Source organism: Carassius carassius, chromosome 10, assembly GCF_963082965.1.
Source record: "Carassius carassius chromosome 10, fCarCar2.1, whole genome shotgun sequence".
Lineage (NCBI taxonomy): Eukaryota > Metazoa > Chordata > Actinopteri > Cypriniformes > Cyprinidae > Carassius > Carassius carassius.
The window spans coordinates 14,560,605-14,579,967 of NC_081764.1; the positions used below are offsets into that span (position 1 = coordinate 14,560,605).

The following is a 19,363-nucleotide window of genomic DNA, read 5'->3' on the forward strand; positions in this document are numbered from 1 at the left end:
CCACAACACTCCGACCGCTTCACAATGTGTTCACTACATCGTTGGTGCAATTGTTTTTTTTAATACAATTGTTATGCAGCCCCTAACTGAGCATATAATACTTGATATATTTGCGTTCTGTTATCTAGCCACTAGCTTAGGTACGTTATGTCAGGTCCCTCAGCCGGAAGTAAGATGACAAAACGAGCACAATGGCGGCACCGTTGTTGCCATGGAAAATAAGGTGAATTCAAGTGCTTCAGTTTTAAAAAGCCCTCCATTTCAAAAAGGATTTCACAAAGGGCTCTCATAACTTCTGCTCTGTATTTTAGGTGTTTAGGTTCTGCCATTCAGTCTTGATGCAATATATTTGATTCCTAAAGCTTTTGAAGAGATATTTGGTTATTCAGAACCATGTCAGTGTGGTGTGTTGTTATGGACGATAATTTAACTGTAAAGTTATGAAAATAAGTAGCAGCTGTTTGTATATGGTTTTGAATTGGCACATTGAGTTACAGGACTTGTACAAGCAGCTCAGATTTATTGCAATGTCGTAGTCCTTCGTGTTTTTTTTTATTTTTTCTCAAAGAGATTTTTAATCTAATGGAAGACATTACCCTTGAAACCCTGGTCACTATATATCTATGGATGCCAGTTTTCCACCTTAGAGTTGAAAAGTAGCAATGTGTGCGTGTGTGTGTGTGTGGAGGGGGGGGGGGGGGGGGGGTTACATTATGTCTTTATGTTTTATAATTGCGACTTTATTACTTGTAATGGGGACTTTATATTAGACAATTGTGATTTTTTACATCTAACCATTTTGACTTTATACCACACAATTTGACTTTTTATGATTTTATTTTTTATTTACATATTTTTTATATGGCTTATATAAACAACACTTACAGTCCAAAAATATGACTAGCATGTCATTATAGCCACTTTAATATAGTTAGTGTTTTTCCACAACATTTTTGCTCAACATTTATATTGTTTACAATTTATCTGCTGACTTGACCGAAGATGCACTTGTTTGTTGTAGCTTCAAAATAGGTTCTAATAACTGCATAAAACTAGCTCATCATGTGAGCAGATGCAGGCTCGGTCAAGATTTAAATCTCTACCTTGTTATGGAGTTCTTTTAACTAAGTGTTGAGTGACTGAAAATTGGAGCTTTAATATGAGTCTCTTGGTATGTGACCTTTGACCTGGTATGCTCTGTGGTGGAGGTGCATTCTGAAACTTGAGCCTGACCTTTCGTCAAAACATCTTTTCCAGTCTCTGGGCAAGCAGTTTGGGTCAGCATACCTCCCCAGCACCCCATATGACGCCATATTAACCTCTACCACTCAATAACATCAGCAGACCACACCGCCCTGCTTTAGACAGCCTGTTTATCTTTATTTTATTACTCCATTAATATATGCCGGCTGGTTTTAGGTCATCACAGACAAAAATATTTTCATTTCAGTTGGATACATGAAGGTTGGTTATAAACAATTCTATAGATTCTCACAACTTACAAAAGTATAATGGGTGTGTACATTTTTATTTATGAAATATAAATAGAACTGTGTGTGTGTGTCATAATCATAATAATTTTAAGACCTCTCAAAAAAATGCTTATAATCAAAGAATACAAATATAGGTTTTTCATGTCTTTTCCCTCTATTTATGATGTCATTTTCTAAATATTATTCATCCTATCATGTAATAGACACTTTTATAGTATATAAATTTTGAACTAGTACTTATGTATTACTAGTATGTACTAGTATGGTGTTTTATACTTTATAATATGTATTCAGAATATCCCCAGTCTCTCTCTCTCTCTCTCTCTCTCTCTCTCTCTCATTCTCACACAGTCTTCTGACTTTCCTTTTTATATTAACTCTCTGCCCTGCACTCTCTCCTAAATTTTTTCCCCGAACAAAGTCTGGCAGCCAAAGGCTTCTGATTTTTATCCGTTTGAGCTATAACGGACACACATTTGGACACACAACTGTAAATATGAATGAAAGCTTCTCTCTTCTTTTCACTAAGGGAATTAATTATGCCTTATTCCCATTTCTTTTAGAGGGACATGGGGCCAGTAAATTTGCTTTTATTGGGAGAGCATGGACTTTATTCCCAGGGCCCCTCTCAAATGGATAACCCCTTACCTGTAGCGCAAGTTCCTTTCAGTTTTAATGTGTTTTACAGCTTTGGATATGCTAAAGTTATAAAATAATGTCTTAGTGAAGATAGTTTAATTATATATATAATGTATAATGATTTGTTCTGTTGATATGGACAAGGTAAGTAGGTCATGCTTAAGGAAAGCAGAGACAGTTGTGTACAGTGAGTCTATTTATTGATATATTCCCTGGCTTACATGGAGTTTTTTTTTTTTTCTACACCTGGATGTAATTTTTGATTAATGCATAATTACTCAAGGTTCCCCACTCTCTATAATTACACACTGGCTGTGTTAAGCATGCATGTTTTTGTCATTTAAACATCCGTGTTTGTATTATGATCTTTACACTTTGGCTTTGTTAATCATAAGGTGTGACAAATCGCAAGCACATATCAAAACATGGTGGAGAAGCTTTCTCGGATAAAGGTTGTTCTTTACTTTGCTTAGTGATTTATGAGTCATGTTGTCCGTTTAGTTGTGCTGTGCCAATTCTTTCAGCCAACACTGATCACAGCATGAACTTCAGGTGCTTTTTTGGCAGACGAATGTAGATTCACAGTCATCAGGATTCAGGTTTATAACTTTCACACTAGCGGATACATACACACCCACATCTATTCAAACACACACACGCACACAATGAGTGTGAAATCAGAGTTGTGCCACCTAGTATTCAGCAAAAAACCCTGTCTTATTCACTGAGCACCACAGATTAACCATTTTAGCACTTCAATAGTAACACAATTTAATGTAATTTAAGGGAATAGTTCACCCCAAAATTTAAATAGCTGAAGATGTACTCATCCTCAGGCCATCAAAGATGTAGTTGTGTTTGCTTCTTTACTGGAACAGATCTGGAGAAATGTAGGATAACAACACTTGCTCACCAATGGATCCACTTCAGTGAATGAGTGCCGTCAGAACGAGAGTCCAAACAGCTGATAAAAGCATGAGTCTAGTCTATCAGCTGATTTCTTGTGATGCAAAAATCATCAGTTTTGCATGATAAACAAACCATAATTTGAACTTTTGAACGACAAACCATTGCTTCCAGCTAAATATTGCTTTCTCCAATGAAAAAGATGTCTCGTCTGAATCAGGAGAGAAATATGCACAGATCAAGCAACGTTTGTGGGCAAGTATGTTGGAGGGTTTTGATATGAGAGGACAACAGGGGAAAGAGTTTTTCACTGGTTATTATGGATTATGGACTGATATTTTGGCCAGAAGTGACGTGGAATGTTAAAATCCCGTAATTATGTATTTATTGCAAACAGCAGCTTTTCAGTTCACAAGTCGTTCATTGATAAACAAGAGTCTTGTGGATTATTGTGATGTTTTTATCAGCTGTTAAAACAGCAGATGATCCATTGATGAGCAAGTAATGTAATGCTAAATTTCTGCAAATCTGTTCTGATGAAGAAACAAGCTCATCTACATCTGGGGTGGCTTATGGTAAGTACATTTTCAGTTAAGTTTTATTTTATATATATATTTATTTCATATATATATATGTGTGTGTGTGTGTGTGTGTGTGTGTGTGTGTGTGTGTGTGTGTGTAGTAAATTAATTGTTGAGCTGTTATCACCCATGCAAATTATAAGAGATGCTTATTTGCCATTTGTATATTGATCATGACAGAAGTAATTCACTACAGGAAGGAGAACAACATTCATTTTGATCAATATTGTGGTATCCTGCTATATTCATCAAAGCAAAGTTCTCAGAAGCTTTACAAGATGGAGAACTATGGCATGCAAACCGTTTACTAATTTTGTGGGTGTGTTTGCACCGTTATCTAGTTAGCATGATTGCTTTAGTGTTTCAGATGCAATGCAGACCAGCATGTGCAAGTAAACAGCTCTATCAGTTGGCACAATTCACTTTTTGTTTACTACGACTAATCACTTGTTTTTTGACACCTCAGCTGGTCAGTTCTGTTTGTTATTGAATGATCAGTAAACATTGTGGTTCAGTGAATAGAAAAACAAACATGGACTATTTTTCTCCATGTATGTTGTCACCTCTCGTCCTAATGGGCTCCTAACAGCTTGACCTTTCGGCCCTCTTTTGTTTAGCAAATCACTCAACGGCACATTGTATAAGCAAATCGTCTATGGGGGTTATAATACACCCATACAGCCAGTCTCCAGATTATTTGCTCTCAGGGGATGTTTCTTAATATATATTATATATATAATTGCAGATTTAATCAGTCTTTTGTCAGATGTTGATGGATGTGGAGCTGTCAGGATAACAAGAAAATACCAGTGACATTTCATGGTTCTTGATGCTAATTTTGATACATTGTTATATGAAAAGGCTAATGTAATTTATTTGTACACATACTATTTAACAAGTTTTATATATATGTATGTGTGTGTGTGTGTGTGTGTAAACAATTAAATAAAAGATGAAATGGCATGGACCTTCAGATATTTTTCAATTAAATAATTTCCTCAATGTCAGTTTTAAGTTATTCCGGGTTTTTTTGTTTTTTTTTTAATAAGAGCAGTCAGTAATTATATATTTTGTATAAGGATAATAAATTGTTATATTAATATTATTGTGAACTAACTTGTTTTAAGTCATTGTTTTGAGCAGTTTTCTCTTTTTCTCTTATTGTTAATTAATAATCATTAAATAATAAAATAATTTAATAATATTTTTTTAAATAAACAGTAATGTCAATAATATTATTATAAAGGATCAAGTTCAAGTACAAATATTAACATTATTATTATTATACAGGAGTTTCTGTCAACTTACATGAATTACATACTGATTTCTTTACAATAATACATTGTCAAGACAAGCATTATGATTTTGTTCAACCTCTGCTCAGATCACGTGTCTATTCTTTGACTGTAGTATGCATGCCCCATTTCTCTTTTTTTGGGAGATCTCAGGAGTCACAGGGCTGTGCCCTTTGCTTCTGTAATAGAGGCTGCTACTGTGGTAGTGTAACCTAAGGATTCTTTCCTCTTTTTCTTCACGGCTCCTAATGAGAGTCCCTCAGTGGCTGTCTTTCCCTTCCTCTTGAGGTGCAGTCACGGAACACAGGCCTCCCTGTATCAGGGACAATCCTGTCCACTGTTACCCATGTACCCCCACCCCACCTATTGTTACATATACTGCCACTGACCCGGTTCAAACTTTAACTGAGGAGTAAACCTGACTGAATTGTATCTTCTCTTTTTCAAAAATCTAAATTCAAATATGTGTTTTACATCTGGCATAAAGAGCAGTCTCAAAAGCCTCAAAGATTTTGTGTGTAGATACATATCCAATGAAAAAGGTATATTTTACAGATTCAGGCAATTTGCCCATCTTCACAAACTCTACTCTGGAATGCCCTCATACTTGTAGCAACAAACAAAGATGTTTTGGAATGTGTTTCATCAAAACAGCACTATGATATGGACATTAACATTTATGTTCATATTCATGCTCACAGTCACTGAGAACTGAGATTCAAACACCATCATTGCTATCATGGTACACAAAGTATCTGAGATGAAAATATTGAGTGTTATAAACATGAGCACATAAAATATGACATGAATTTGGATGTTAACAGAAAATAAGAACAAGAATCCTTTAGTCATGGAAAACGTACTCGGTTACTAACGTAACCTCGGTTCCCTGAAATAGGGGAACTAGTACTGCGTCAAAGACGCTTATGGGAAAAACTCATTTTTTCTCCTGAACTGAAGCCTTATTCAATCGCGCAGTAAAAACTGCACGCCATTGGTTCGTGCAGTGTTATTAAAACAAACCAATGGCTTGGCAGCGGTGCTGCACGAACCTATGGCAGCGAAGCCCGCCAAAGCCCGCTAAAATGGGCGGAGAATCTGGCTATATATTAGCCGCTTCGCCACAGGAATTCAGGTTCCTTCGACTGAAGCGACGACTGAGTCGTGCAGCCTTTTAGCATGGCAAGGAACGCAGTACTCATTCCCGTATTTCAGGGAATGGAGGTTACGTTAGTTATCGAGTACGTTCCCTCTTAATACTTCACTCGTACTGCGTCGAAGACGCTTATGGGAACCCAGTTCAATCACGCTATGCTAAGAAGGGGGGACGACCAACGCAATCATACTTGATCTGTGATACCAAGATATGACAATAGCAACTAGGAGCAGAATAAGCTCAATGAGGTTAGTGTGGCCTAGCCTGATCATCCCGTGTTCGTATCGCCTCAGTACCAAAGGGACCGATTGCATACGAGCAGAGTTTGAGTCTTGGGCAAAGAATGGCCAAGAGCATGCAAATGAGGAACAAAAAGGTGACCTTTACACAGAAAGTACCCTAGCATGAAGTGCCAGGACGTCTAGATTATAAAATCTAGCAAATGTCGACGGCAAGTTCCAACCAGCCGCCGCACAAATTTCTGCGATAGTCACACCACTAGACCATGCCCAGGACGAAGAAACTGCTCTCGTTGAATGGGCTCTTACTCCAATTGGGCTTTGCAGGCCCAAAGAAGAGTAGGCTAGCTGGATTGCATCCACAATCCACTTTGAAAGCCTTTGCTTTGAGACCGGTAACCCTCTGGCGCGGTTTACAAAGCATATGAAGAGCTGCTCTGATCGCCTTATCGGCTCGGAAAGGCTCTATGTAGACTTTTAGAGCCCTCACTGGGCAAAGTGGATTCAGCTCTCGATCGTCCTCTGTGTTTTGTAATGCAGAGAGAGTGACCACTTGTGCTCTAAAAGGTGTGGAGAGCACCTTTGGTACATAGCCATGCCTTGGTTTCAGGACGTCCTTCGAGTCGTTAGGCCTGAATTCTAGGCAATTAGGGCTTATCGAGAGTGCTTGCAAATCGCCCACACACTTAACAGACGCTAGTGCCAACAGCAGAGCAGTCTTTAGCGACAGGGCCTTAAGGCCTATGGACTGTAGCGGTTCAAAGGGGGCCCTCTTTAGGGCTCTCAGTACCGTGGTCAGGTCCCATGAAGGGACAGTGGGAGGGCAAGGCGGATGAAGCCTTCTGGCACCTCTCATAAATCAGACAACTAAGTCGTTTCTGACTGACTGGCCTGCTATAAGGGCGTGTGATGCCGCTATAGTTGCTACGTAGACCTTGAGCGTGGAGGGGGATCGTCCCTTCTCCAAGAGCTCTTGTAAAAATGACAGTATCACTGATACGTCACAGGAGGTCGGGTTTTCACCGTGGTCTGAGCACCATGTGGAGAACACTGACCATTTGGAGGCATAGAGGCATCGTGTAGACGGAGCTCTAGCCTGTGAAATTGTGTTTAGCACATGCTCAGGGAGTCCCGTGGGTTCCCGTCGAGTGACCAAAGGTGCAGAAGTTCAGCCTGCTCTCCTCTTTCAACCATCGGCCGAAAGCGGGTTTCCCTTCGCACAGCGCACCCCAACCTTTGTTGGACGCGTCTGTGGAGAACACTTTCCTTCTGAAAACCATACCAAGTGGGGCACCCTGTTCCATCCATTGCATGTTCCTCCAAGGGGTCAGGGCCGAAATGCAGTCCTGACTCACCTTGATATTCAGGCGTCTGTGACACCACGCATGAGGTGGAACACGTGGTTTCAGCCAATATTGGAGGGGGTGCATACATAGCAGCCCGAGCTCCAACACCGGTAATGCTGCTGCCATAAGGCCCAGCAACTTCTGGAATGTTTTTAGGGGGCGAGAAGCACCTATTTTGAAAGAGACCTTGTATTGGTAAGCCACACCCTCGAAGGCAAATCTCAAGAACGGCCTGTGACGGGGGGCTATCTGGATGTGAAAGTAAGCGTCTTTCAGATCCAGCTAAAAGAACCAATCCCCTGAGCGTATTTGTGAGAGGATTTGTTTCAACGTGATCATTCTGAAGCGCCATCTCATGATGGCACGGTTCAGATGTCTTAATTCGAGGATGGGGCGCAGCCCGCCATCCTTCCTGGGAACTAGAAAGTAACGGCTGTAAAACCCTGAGTCGCGGTGTGCTGGGTGAATGATTTCTATAGCTCCCTTCACCAGCAGATTTTCTACTTCGGCACGAAGAACGTGAGCGTTCTCGTTGTGCACCGAAGTGATGACCACCCCGCGAAAGCGGGGGAATAGCCGTGTTTTATTATTCCCATGACCCAATCTGATACCCCGGGAATGGCTTGCCATTGTGAGACCCGGATGGACAGAGGTTGGATTAGGGATGGCTCGATACCACAATTTTGGCTTCGGTACGATACCAGAATCTAATACCTCAGTATCGATACTAAATCAATACCACAGGTGACCAATAACCAGCCTCAAAAGTTTAATGATTCCCCGCCCCTTTTTGGCGGGCTTTGGCGGGCTTCGCTGCCATAGGTTCGTGCAGCACCGATGCCGAGCCATTGGTTTGTTTTAATATATTGAATTGAATTACTGAAATAAATGAACTTTTCCACGACATTCTAATTGATTGAGATGCACTTGTACTCACCCCCTCAGAGCATTCTGCATGTAGAAGAGTTTGTTTCTTCATCAGAACAGATTTAGCATTGCATGTCTACAGAGAATGGATGCCGTCAGAATGAGTCCAAACAGCTGTTACAAACATCCCTGTAAACCACAAGTAATCCACACAACTTAAGTCCATCAATTTATGACTTGTGAAGCAAAAAACTATGTGTTTGTAAGAAACAAATCCATGATTAAGGTGTTTTAACTTTAAAAATTCTCAGTCTAACTCTACCCTTTGACAGAAGATCCATGGTGAGCAAATGACGTAATGCTACATTTCTCCAAATCTGTTCTGATGAAGAAACTCATCAATATCTTATATGGTGAATAACTATAATTTGTATGTCAGTAAAAAAGAAAGATAATTTGTATGTAATTTGTATATCAGTCCAAAAATATACAAATAAATAAATAACCAATCTTTGTTGAGTCAGTGGACAGACTGATGATATGAATCAAACTGATTGTGGACCAGTTTTACTCTACTTTAATATCTTAATAATTTCCATGATGTTTCCAGAAATGGAAATCACATGTTTTCCGTGAGCGTGGGAGCCCTTCAAGTGAGCCTATCTACAATTAGTTTTCTTAATGTAGGCCAGTGAGTCTCTTGATCTTTTAATGTACTAAGTGGAAATATCTGTTCATAAAATCAGTCGTCAGGAGTCAGATCTGCTTATTTCAATCAATTCAAAATCACATTTCTGCATTCCAAATTGAGTATCTCACAGTCAATAGTGATCAACCTTTCTGCTGCTTAACTAAATTTTAAGCAGAGCAACATATGGAAAAAAACATTTTATTAAAAAAGTGTTGGAAACATCTTTAGGAGGAGTTTTTGACTCCTTAGTGGATATAGGAGGAGGCAGAGTGGCTAAAAAGATGGAGTAGGCTTTAGGCCAGGCCGATTGGAGATTGTTTCCGTATGGGAATATCCTGATACATTTATTAGACTCCAGGGCATGTTCAGTAACACTGATGACACAAAGTTTTCTGAAGTATCCCGTTTTTTCTTAGATGGTGGAAATGGGTTTATATTAATATAGTCAATAAAACAAAAGGGACAATTCCAAATAAAAAGAAACTTTCAAATTAGTTTAATTCTTTCTTTATAATTTTTTTTTTTTTGAATAAATACAATTTATTACATTATGTTTAATAAATTAATTAAGAACTAATAAAGAATACAAAATAATAGTCATCTGTGGTCTCAAAATGTTGGGCCCCTTTGTATAACTGTTGGTGGATGGTTTTGACTATACACACTCTGAAGAATAGGACACTCAGAAACGATGAAACATCAATCTTGGTAATATTTAATGTGCATCTCTCTCAGGTTGATTTCTGTGCTACTCAGCGCACAGGGGAGAATTTTAGACTCCTCACTCCTTCCTGTCTCGACTCAATAGGTTTAACAGGAGACTTTAAGCGTCCTGCAGGAATTCCAAAATGTGCTTGATCTGAAGAGCATGTTGAAAAGCATGTCATGTTTTGTGTGTGCAGAACTTTATCTTGTTACATCACTGTCACCGGTCAGTTAACACAGTTTGCTCATACTTTTTCTTTAATTATCACTCATTTTCAGTTGGCTCTGATGAGTAAAGAAATGCCCTGGACTTCCTTCTGTTTATACAAACCACAGGCTTCGTAAGAAACACATACAGACTGATGAACTGGAGTGTGTTCATGTATATGTGCGTGTCTAAGACAGCAAGAGAGAATGCAAGGGGTAGAGAAAGTTGAAAAAAATATATATTATGCAAAAATAGGTTGTAATTCTCCACAACAACTGTTCCTCCTTGTCATTAAGCTTTCTGTGGGTGGCCACAGTTACCAATGCATTCTTATGTGACGCACATGCTGGCGAGCTGTGAAACTTTTCCAGTGTCTGTCACTGTGCTGGATTCTTGAGCTGGCCTGAATGAGCACACTAAAGTTTAGATTGAACTGTTTTTACATAATACTTGACAGGACAAATTTTGAACAAAACTGTTTCACCCTTACAAAACAGAACTGTAGGGTTAGCATGGGGATGGTGTCAAATTGTAATGCCATGGTACTTTGATATATTCCATTGCATAATATAAATGAATACAATAATACCATTGAGTAAGTTTGGAGTTTGGACAAGTTTGGAGTCAGTATGAAAAAGAAAATATACTCTTATTCAGCAAGGATGCATTAAATTGATCAAAAGTGACAGTAAAGACTTTTACATTGTTTTTTTTATTCAAGAATCCTAAAACATGCATCAAGGTTTCTGCAAAAAAATATATTAAGCAGCACAACCATTTTCCGTCATACTGCTGATATTAAAAATCTTCTTTTAAAAAACATTTTAAAAATCTTACAGACCCCTAACTTTTAAACGCTGTTGTATATATATTTAGACAAAACTGCCACGAATATATCGACAATATTTAATTGACAATGGCAAAATAATTTTTATTTCCAAGTTGATAGATAATCAATACTGCAGCATGAAGTTGTTTGGCAAAAATGTAATGTAATATTGTTTAAAACATCTGTATAACAATATAAAAGACCAAAGAATAATACTTATTCTTCTAGTTTGAGTATTTTTAAAGAATAGCGTGCAGTATACAGTATATAATGTAGACTCTTCAGTAAATAATTTAGTATTCCATTCCAAACGTGTCCAGATTGAGTGCTAATATCTGGATTAAAGTTTGACAGTTCTTTGACTTTTGACCTGTGACCTTTCAAACACCTGCTTTTCATTAACACCCCCAACTTTTGGTTTTGTTTTTTATTTGTTTTTTTGGGGGGTTTTTTTCAAATTTTGTCTGTTTATTTGAACTGTTTATAACCTGATCATTGTTTTTCTCTCATTTCTTGTCTTACATATTATAAAGTCAAATTGTTTTGGTTTACCGCACTGCAAATCACTGGAGTCCAGCAGTAACTCAGTCTTTGCTTTTTTCTCATAGTGTATATATGGATGCTATACGCTTTTTCGAGAACCACCCGTTCATATGGTTTAAATTACAGGGTATGACATGCAGACACAGAACATAACGTCTTTTTTTTATTATTTACGATATGTTGAATGCATTAAATGATATATCCAGGTTTGTATTATATTCCATTTGAATGTATTTTTCAGATGTTGAATTTGTATTGTATAGATTGATTAAATATGCCAAGCTTGTGCTGTGGGGTTGCAGCTGTATGTATTTGTGTGATACAGTGGTGCTTACTACCCTCTAGTGTTAAAGTCAAAGTTACAACAGTAAATGAATTCTCTCTGCCAAAAAAGAGACTACAATGCTGTGAAAAAAGCCAGAGTAGGGGGAATCTGGGCTGAATATTGTTTTTAAGGCCTGCTAACCGAGTTTACCATAATTAACATGCACATTTCATGTTTGTTTTGTTTTTAGAGAGGATTTTGAAGAGGAAGGTTTCTGCCAGCCATATAGAGGAATTGCGTGCGCTCGCTTCATAGGAAACAGGAGTATCTTCGTGGACTCGCTGCAGATGCAGGGCGAGATTGAGACCCAAATCACAGGTAGCCCTTTAAAAAAAAAACACATTCACTCCTCAGTCCTTACAAAAGACATTACAAAAAAACTCTGCTGTACAGACTTCAGCCGAAGCTTGAAAACAGCTTTTGCCAGCTAGACTGTGTTTTTGGACATTTATAATGGTCATAAATGGACATTTATCATGGTATTCTTTGAGCTATGTGAATATAGTAATTATTCAGGACCATCTTATATATCTGCCATGGTATTTAAATCTGATATCATATCTTTACTATAGTAACACCCACCTTCCTTTTTTCAAGGGAAAAGTTATGTAATCCGAGAGAGTTTAAAGGTTTTTTTAAGGCTAAATCTTGGTATCATATACATATGGATTGGACTAAGCCTGGCTTCAGTTTTAAATTTGAATAGTTTTTTGTTTTCTTTGACGAAGTTTACATTTGTAGCCACACAGGCATTCACTGTGGTTTATTCTCTCAAGAGTGAGCAGTCAGTTTGTTTTTAAATCACACAGCTTCTTGCAAAACCACAACAATTCACCAGAACTTTGTCTCGTTGTTGTTTGTGTGTAAGGTATCATTTCCCTCGAATACAACTAGATTATTACGTAGCTTAATGGAATCCATAATAGCTTATTCTTGCTTTCAAATCTGCAGGAAACCCCTGTGTAAAGGCTTGTTTCTGTTTTTTTTTGTTTTGTGTTTTTTAGCGGCTTTCACCATGATAGGCACCTCCAATCACCTGTCAGATCGCTGCTCCCAGTTCGCTATCCCATCCTTGTGCCACTTTGCCTTCCCCACATGTGATCGCAGCTCTGGCATGGACAAACCCCGGGACTTGTGCAAAGACGAGTGTGAGATTCTGGAGAACGACCTGTGTAAGACAGAGTACATCATTGCTCGTTCTAACCCCCTCATCCTCAAGCGCCTCAAATTGCCCAACTGTGAAGAACTGGCCGCTTTGGACAGTCCAGAGGCTGCTAAATGCATGAGAATAGGAATCCCAATAGCAGAGACCATAAATAAAAGTAAGTATTTTGTGTAATTATTAAAAAAATGACTTGTCAAAATGTTATTTTATTGAAATACTAAATCAATTCTCCTCTTCTTTTCCATTTTAGGCCACAAATGTTATAACAACAGTGGTTCAGACTACCGCGGGACAGTCAGCGGGACTAAATCTGGTCATCAGTGTCAGCCGTGGAACTCGCAGTATCCCCACAGCCACACCTTCCTGGCTATGCGCTACCCAGAGCTCAACGGGGGACATTCCTACTGTCGCAACCCCGGCAACAAGCACGATGCTCCCTGGTGCTTCACCTTAGATGAGAGTGTGCGCATGGAGCTCTGCGACATTCCTCCATGTGGTGAGATGCACTACTCATATTGACATATGACTATGTTCAGAATAGCATACTACACTCATACTATTTTCAAAATATACAGTATGCATGCTATATGACTTTTCTTTATGCACAGAATACCAGTAAGAACTACTGAATTTGCTAAAGGCTATATCCCACAATGAAATGTACTATAGTATTATTTATAAGCCTAGACTATTATAGTATTTATTAAAAATATAATTTGATTACATTTTTATACTGCATTTAATATAACTTTTATTAACTTTTATTAGTTAGTTGCAAAGCCAGCATTTCTAATTTTTTTAAGTTTTCTAATAATATACATTTTATTTCAGCTTAATTTTATCTACTAAAAACATTTTTTACAGTAACAATAACAGCAAAGGGAAAGTGTGATGAGAACAATAAATATGATTTACTTTTAACTTTTTTTGTTTAATTATTTAACTGGACTGTAAAAAGTTTAAATATTTGTACACAAAATCTGGTAAAAAAATTCAAAAGTATTTCTGAAATCATAACAACTACAACTGCATTATTAAAAAACTATTGTACATGCTCTTTTAAAAAATTGCATGCAGTATATAGTACTTTTTTCAGTATGCAGTATGCTAGTATTTGATTCTGGACACAGCCAAAGTTGGGTAATCTGTGAAAGATTTTACTCCAAAACATATTTTTAATGAGCACTGCTTTAGTTTGACCGCAAATTGTTGTTATAACAGAATTATCATAAGCTTTTAGTTCATATATTTGTCTATTGATTGTCCCCAGATTTGCCCAAGCATGGCAGCAGCAGTATGGGGATCCTCTACATCCTGGTACCAAGCGTTGCTATACCGCTAGCCATCGCCCTGCTGTTCTTCTTCATCTGTGTGTGTCGAAACAACCAGAAAGCCTCACGTCCACCAGCCCCATGCCAGCCCAAACCAGTACGTGGTCAGAATGTGGAGATGTCCATGCTCACAGCATACAAACCAAAGGTGAGATGTTACTACTAACAGATCATAACCAACTATGAAAGTGCATCTACACCACAGTGTACTGTATCAGTGGATTTCAGCACAAAAACCTGCATTTTATTCTCTTACTACACAAAATTCAGGTGCTAAATGTGCTGAAATAAATGATTACCGGTAAGTCATTTCTGATAGTGAACTGGGTGCTAAAACAACAGATCGTGTGTGCAAATAAACAGCGCTATCAGTGGGTGTCCCAATTTAGATTTTTATACTTTTTATCCAATGGAGTTTTGGGGTATTCTCATATCATTTGAAATAGTGTATATTCCTGGGTTAAGGGCACTGCACAAACAGGAGGCAAAATGACAGGAGGGATGAGCATATGGAAGCAATCTCTTCCAAGCCTGAAGAGGAATTTAAATATAATCATATTGTTATCATTCCATTTGGATCATTCAAAGCAGATTCTAATAAGATTTTTGCTTTAAAATGGTTTTTCCTTGCTTTTTCTTCTTGGTTGCTGCTGGTTAGAGAGACATTTTACAAACAGATATTTCGATGAGGTGATGGTAGTTTCCATTTAGCTCCAGTATTAATCAGACCTTTTGGCTCCCTGAAGTGCTGTTTGTATCTGTAACACTTTGATACCTCTCATCTGCAGTCTCAGCCGCAGGCCAAAGTTCAGACTTAGGTCATTCAAAGGTCGCCATTCACTTAAAACAGGGATGAGACATCTTTAGCCTCGGGATGAGTTGACGCTTACACAAAACATCTGCTTCTTTCAAGGAAAGAGACTCCTATGATTTATTTTAACGCTGTTAATTTCTCTGCTGAATGTAGCTGTGACCTTTTTTAATTCCTGTTTCATGAGCCAGAGTCTTGTCCATACCAGTCACTCAACATTATGCATATAACATACATCTCTATCACTATTATAGAGGATAAAACAACATTGAGTCACAGTGACTGTCATGTAAGTGGTAAGACAGCTTCTGCGAAATACATAAATGTATAAGACAGTGAGAATATTTTAAGAGTAAACAGAGGTTTTATGCATTTCTGTGGTCAGTGGTTGAGGTTGGAGCATTTCTTATTCTTCAGCAACAGAGCAAGATTAAAAACAAAGCTACAACAGCTTCTTCATAAATTTAAACTGACAAAAATGTATTAGAGCACGACTATAATACCACACCTTTTCAGTCAAATGTAATAATTTAATTATTAATTTAATTTAACATTTAATAATTCAAGCATATTTCATCCACTGATAAAGTACATTTGGCATTATCTAATTATTACTTAATGTTATCCTTTAATAACAAAAATAATGTTATTATTAACATTCCTTTAGTAATGTGACATTTCGCAACTCTCAGAACTACTTCTGAGAACTTATTGTACATCCGTGTGTGTGTGTGTGTGAGTGTATGTATGTATGTATGTGTATGTATATATATATATATATATATATATATATATATATATATATATATATATATTTATATATATATATATATATATATATTAGGGGTGTAACGGTATGTGTATTCGTACCGGACCGTTTCGGTACAGGGCTTTCGGTACGGTGCACGTGTGTACCGAATGACCGAATGCAATATTTTGTGCGCGGAACATAAGTACATTTTCGTGTTTCCAAACGAAAATATTAAGTGGCGGAAGTCTCCGCATTCAGCGCAAATCCCGCCCTGCAGCTGATTCTAAGGCCGGTGACACACTGGCTGCGTGGCGTGATCGTGGCGTTTCTGCTGCGTGTCAGTTGCGTGATGGCTGCTTCGCATTTTCTGTGTCTTTACACACCAGAATCGTGCCTGACGCGGTGCTGGCACGCTGCTGCTGTAGGTGACATAGAGGGAGCCCGCCGACAGACCAGGATCTTGTCTTCATGACAACAATATCTATACTTCATGTTGAGCATAAATATAAAGCCTACTGATAAAGGACACCGTCAACAGTATTGACGACAAAATAGACTATGTTTGACAGGTGCAATATGCCAGTGTGTCACCCTAAGGTTTTCAAAAGGCATCACTCGAGTGTGAACATCACTACAACTAGGAAAAATATATATATATATATATATATATATATATATTAAATATGAGCAGGCCTACAAGCTGGGATTGGTAATGCTGCACTGTAATCATAGTTATTTATTTATATTTTTCATTATATTTTATTATGTGATATTGGTTTGAGACTGAGAGTATTTTATTTAGTGGAGAACTTTGCAGCAGTATTTTATTTCTTATTCTTTTTTTATTTTATATATACTTTATTAAAAAGTATTTTTTTTAAAAAGTATAAATAAATTGTTAAAATTTTTGCGTACCGTTACACCCCTAATATATATATATATATATATATATATATATATATATATATAATAGTGCTGTCAAATCGATTAATCGCATCCAAAATAATAGATTGTGTTTAAATTATATATGTGTGAGTACTATGCATATTTATATTTATATGTATATAAATACACTCCATACATGTATATATTTAAGAAATATTTGCATGTTCATATACATTCATATTAATATAAATATACATATATATTATAAATATTTCTGAAATATATACATCTATTTGTGTGTATTTATATATACACAGTACACACATATATTATGTAAACACAAACTTTTATTTTGGATGTGATTATTCACAATTAATCGTGATTAATTATATATATTATAATATAGAACATCAATTGACAGTGATATCCTAAATATGACAGTAATTTCATAAGTGCAAATGCGTAGGAATGTAAACAGTGACATAATAAGGTCCAACATTATAAGGCATAGCACAGTATGTTATTTGTTTTACATAATGTTACTTGACCACAAATCTTTTACTACATTGTTGACTCATATATGCAATAAAAAATGTGCCACCCCAGCCTTACCTTTGTATTTCCTTGTCTTTTGTAGAGTAAAGCCAAAGAGCTTCCTCTGTCTGCAGTGCACTTCATGGAGGAGTTGGGCGAGAGCAACTTTGGTCAAATCTACAAAGGCCACCTGTACCTGCCAGGCATGGAGCAAGCTCAGCTAGTGGCTATAAAAACACTGAAGGACATCTCAAGTGCACAACAGTGGGGCGATTTCCAGCAGGAAGCATCTGTCCTGGCAGAACTTCATCATCCCAATGTGGTTTGTCTCCTGGGTGTTGTGACCCAAGAGCAGCCCGTCTGCATGCTCTTCGAGTTTCTAGCTCAAGGGGACCTCCACGAGTTTCTCATCATGCGCTCTCCACACTCAGATGTGGGCTGCAGTAGCGACGAAGACTGTACCGTCAAATCCAGCCTCGACCATGGAGACTTTCTTCACCTGGCCATTCAAGTTGCAGCCGGGATGGAGTACCTAGCAAGCCATCTTTACGTCCACAAAGACCTTGCGGCAAGAAACATTCTGGTTGGTGAGCAACTTCACATCAAGATTTCCGATCTTGGCTTGTCAAGAGAAATCTACACCTCCGATTATTACCGAGTCCAGCCCAAAACGCTCCTTCCTATTCGCTGGATGCCACCAGAAGCCATCTTTTACGGGAAGTACACAACAGACTCTGACATTTGGGCGTTCGGTGTGGTTCTGTGGGAGATCTTCAGCTACGGCCTGCAGCCCTATTATGGTTTCAGCAACCAGGAAGTGATGGAGATGCTGCGGAAGAGGCAGCTGCTGCCCTGCCCGGAGGATTGCCCCCCTCGTATGTACGTGCTGATGACCGAGTGCTGGCAGGAGGGTCCCGCTCGAAGACCAAGATTCAAAGACATCCACGCCCGACTACGTGCTTGGGAGGGTCTGTCCTCCCACGCCAGCTCCAGCACACCATCAGGAGGCAACGCCACCACCCAGACTACCTCTCTGAGCGCCAGCCCCGTCAGCAACCTCAGCAGCCCGCGCTATGCTGGATACATCTACGGACCTCCGCAGAGCCTCCCACCAGGACAAATCGCAGGCTTCATGGCAGCACAGATTCCTCTAAACCAGCGTTTTATACCTGTAAATGGATACCCTATCCCAACAGGCTATGCTGCCTTCCCTGCTGCCCATTTCGCTCCAACTCAGGGCCCTCCACAGGTGGTGCAGCACTGCCCTCCTCCGAAGAGCCGGTCGCCCAGCAGCGCCAGCGGCTCAACCAGCACGGGTCATGTGACCAGCATCCCCTCCACAGGCTCCAATCATGACGCCAATACACCTTTGCTTTCTCATTGTGTCACTCTGACACCCATGACAGCAGTGTCAGGTGGCCCAATGGCAGTTTTTGGACATATGACACAGAAGACTATGCAAATAGACCCAAGTCAGGCAGCGCTGCTGGCTGACACTAACAGACTGATGTACAGTGAATCCTTCATCACTGCCGATTTGTGAATAGATGTGTTGAACTGTATATTGGTTTATTGAATTATTGATATTTTAATGATTTTTTTCCCTTGTAAATATGAAATAGCCTGAACAAAATGCGAAAATTTTTATTTTAATGTTGTTTAATAATTGTGTTTTTAAGGAAACTTGTATATTCACAAATGCTCTGTGAAGTTCATGCCAATTTTTCAACTTAGTATGACTCCTTTTTTTTTTTCAACCAGAACTTTAAAATCATGCTCTTTCTCTGTTATTTTTGCCAGAGCTGTGGGTTTATCACCAGACTATTACACTCATCGATGACTTCCTGGAAGGCTTCAGAATGTCTTGGTCTCTGTCCCGTCATTGCATTTTGGACTTATTGAATCAGTTAAATTGCTTTAATATTGCGTTGAAATCCAACCCTATAGCAGATGTTCCCAAATTAAGGGAATAGTTTTGCAAAAATATATCACTGATGCCTTAACATGAAAAAAAAAAATGTGGTAACACTTTCTATGAAGCCTGTATAAGTATAAAGGTATTC

General features: G+C 38.4%; 1 protein-coding gene across 1 annotated transcript in view; it reads left to right on the forward strand.

Annotated features, from left to right (window-relative positions):
• Nucleotides 1-19,035, forward strand: part of LOC132151837 (inactive tyrosine-protein kinase transmembrane receptor ROR1-like) — a 142,289-nt gene extending 123,254 nt beyond the window's left edge. Inside the window, exons 5-9 of the mRNA XM_059560251.1 lie at nt 12,014-12,141; nt 12,828-13,145; nt 13,239-13,484; nt 14,259-14,467; nt 17,404-19,035. Coding sequence (XP_059416234.1) covers nt 12,014-12,141; nt 12,828-13,145; nt 13,239-13,484; nt 14,259-14,467; nt 17,404-18,843 — 2,341 coding nt within the window. The 3' untranslated portion in view covers nt 18,844-19,035. The remainder of the gene's footprint in view (nt 1-12,013; nt 12,142-12,827; nt 13,146-13,238; nt 13,485-14,258; nt 14,468-17,403) is intronic.
• Nucleotides 19,036-19,363: the final 328 nt, after the last annotated feature.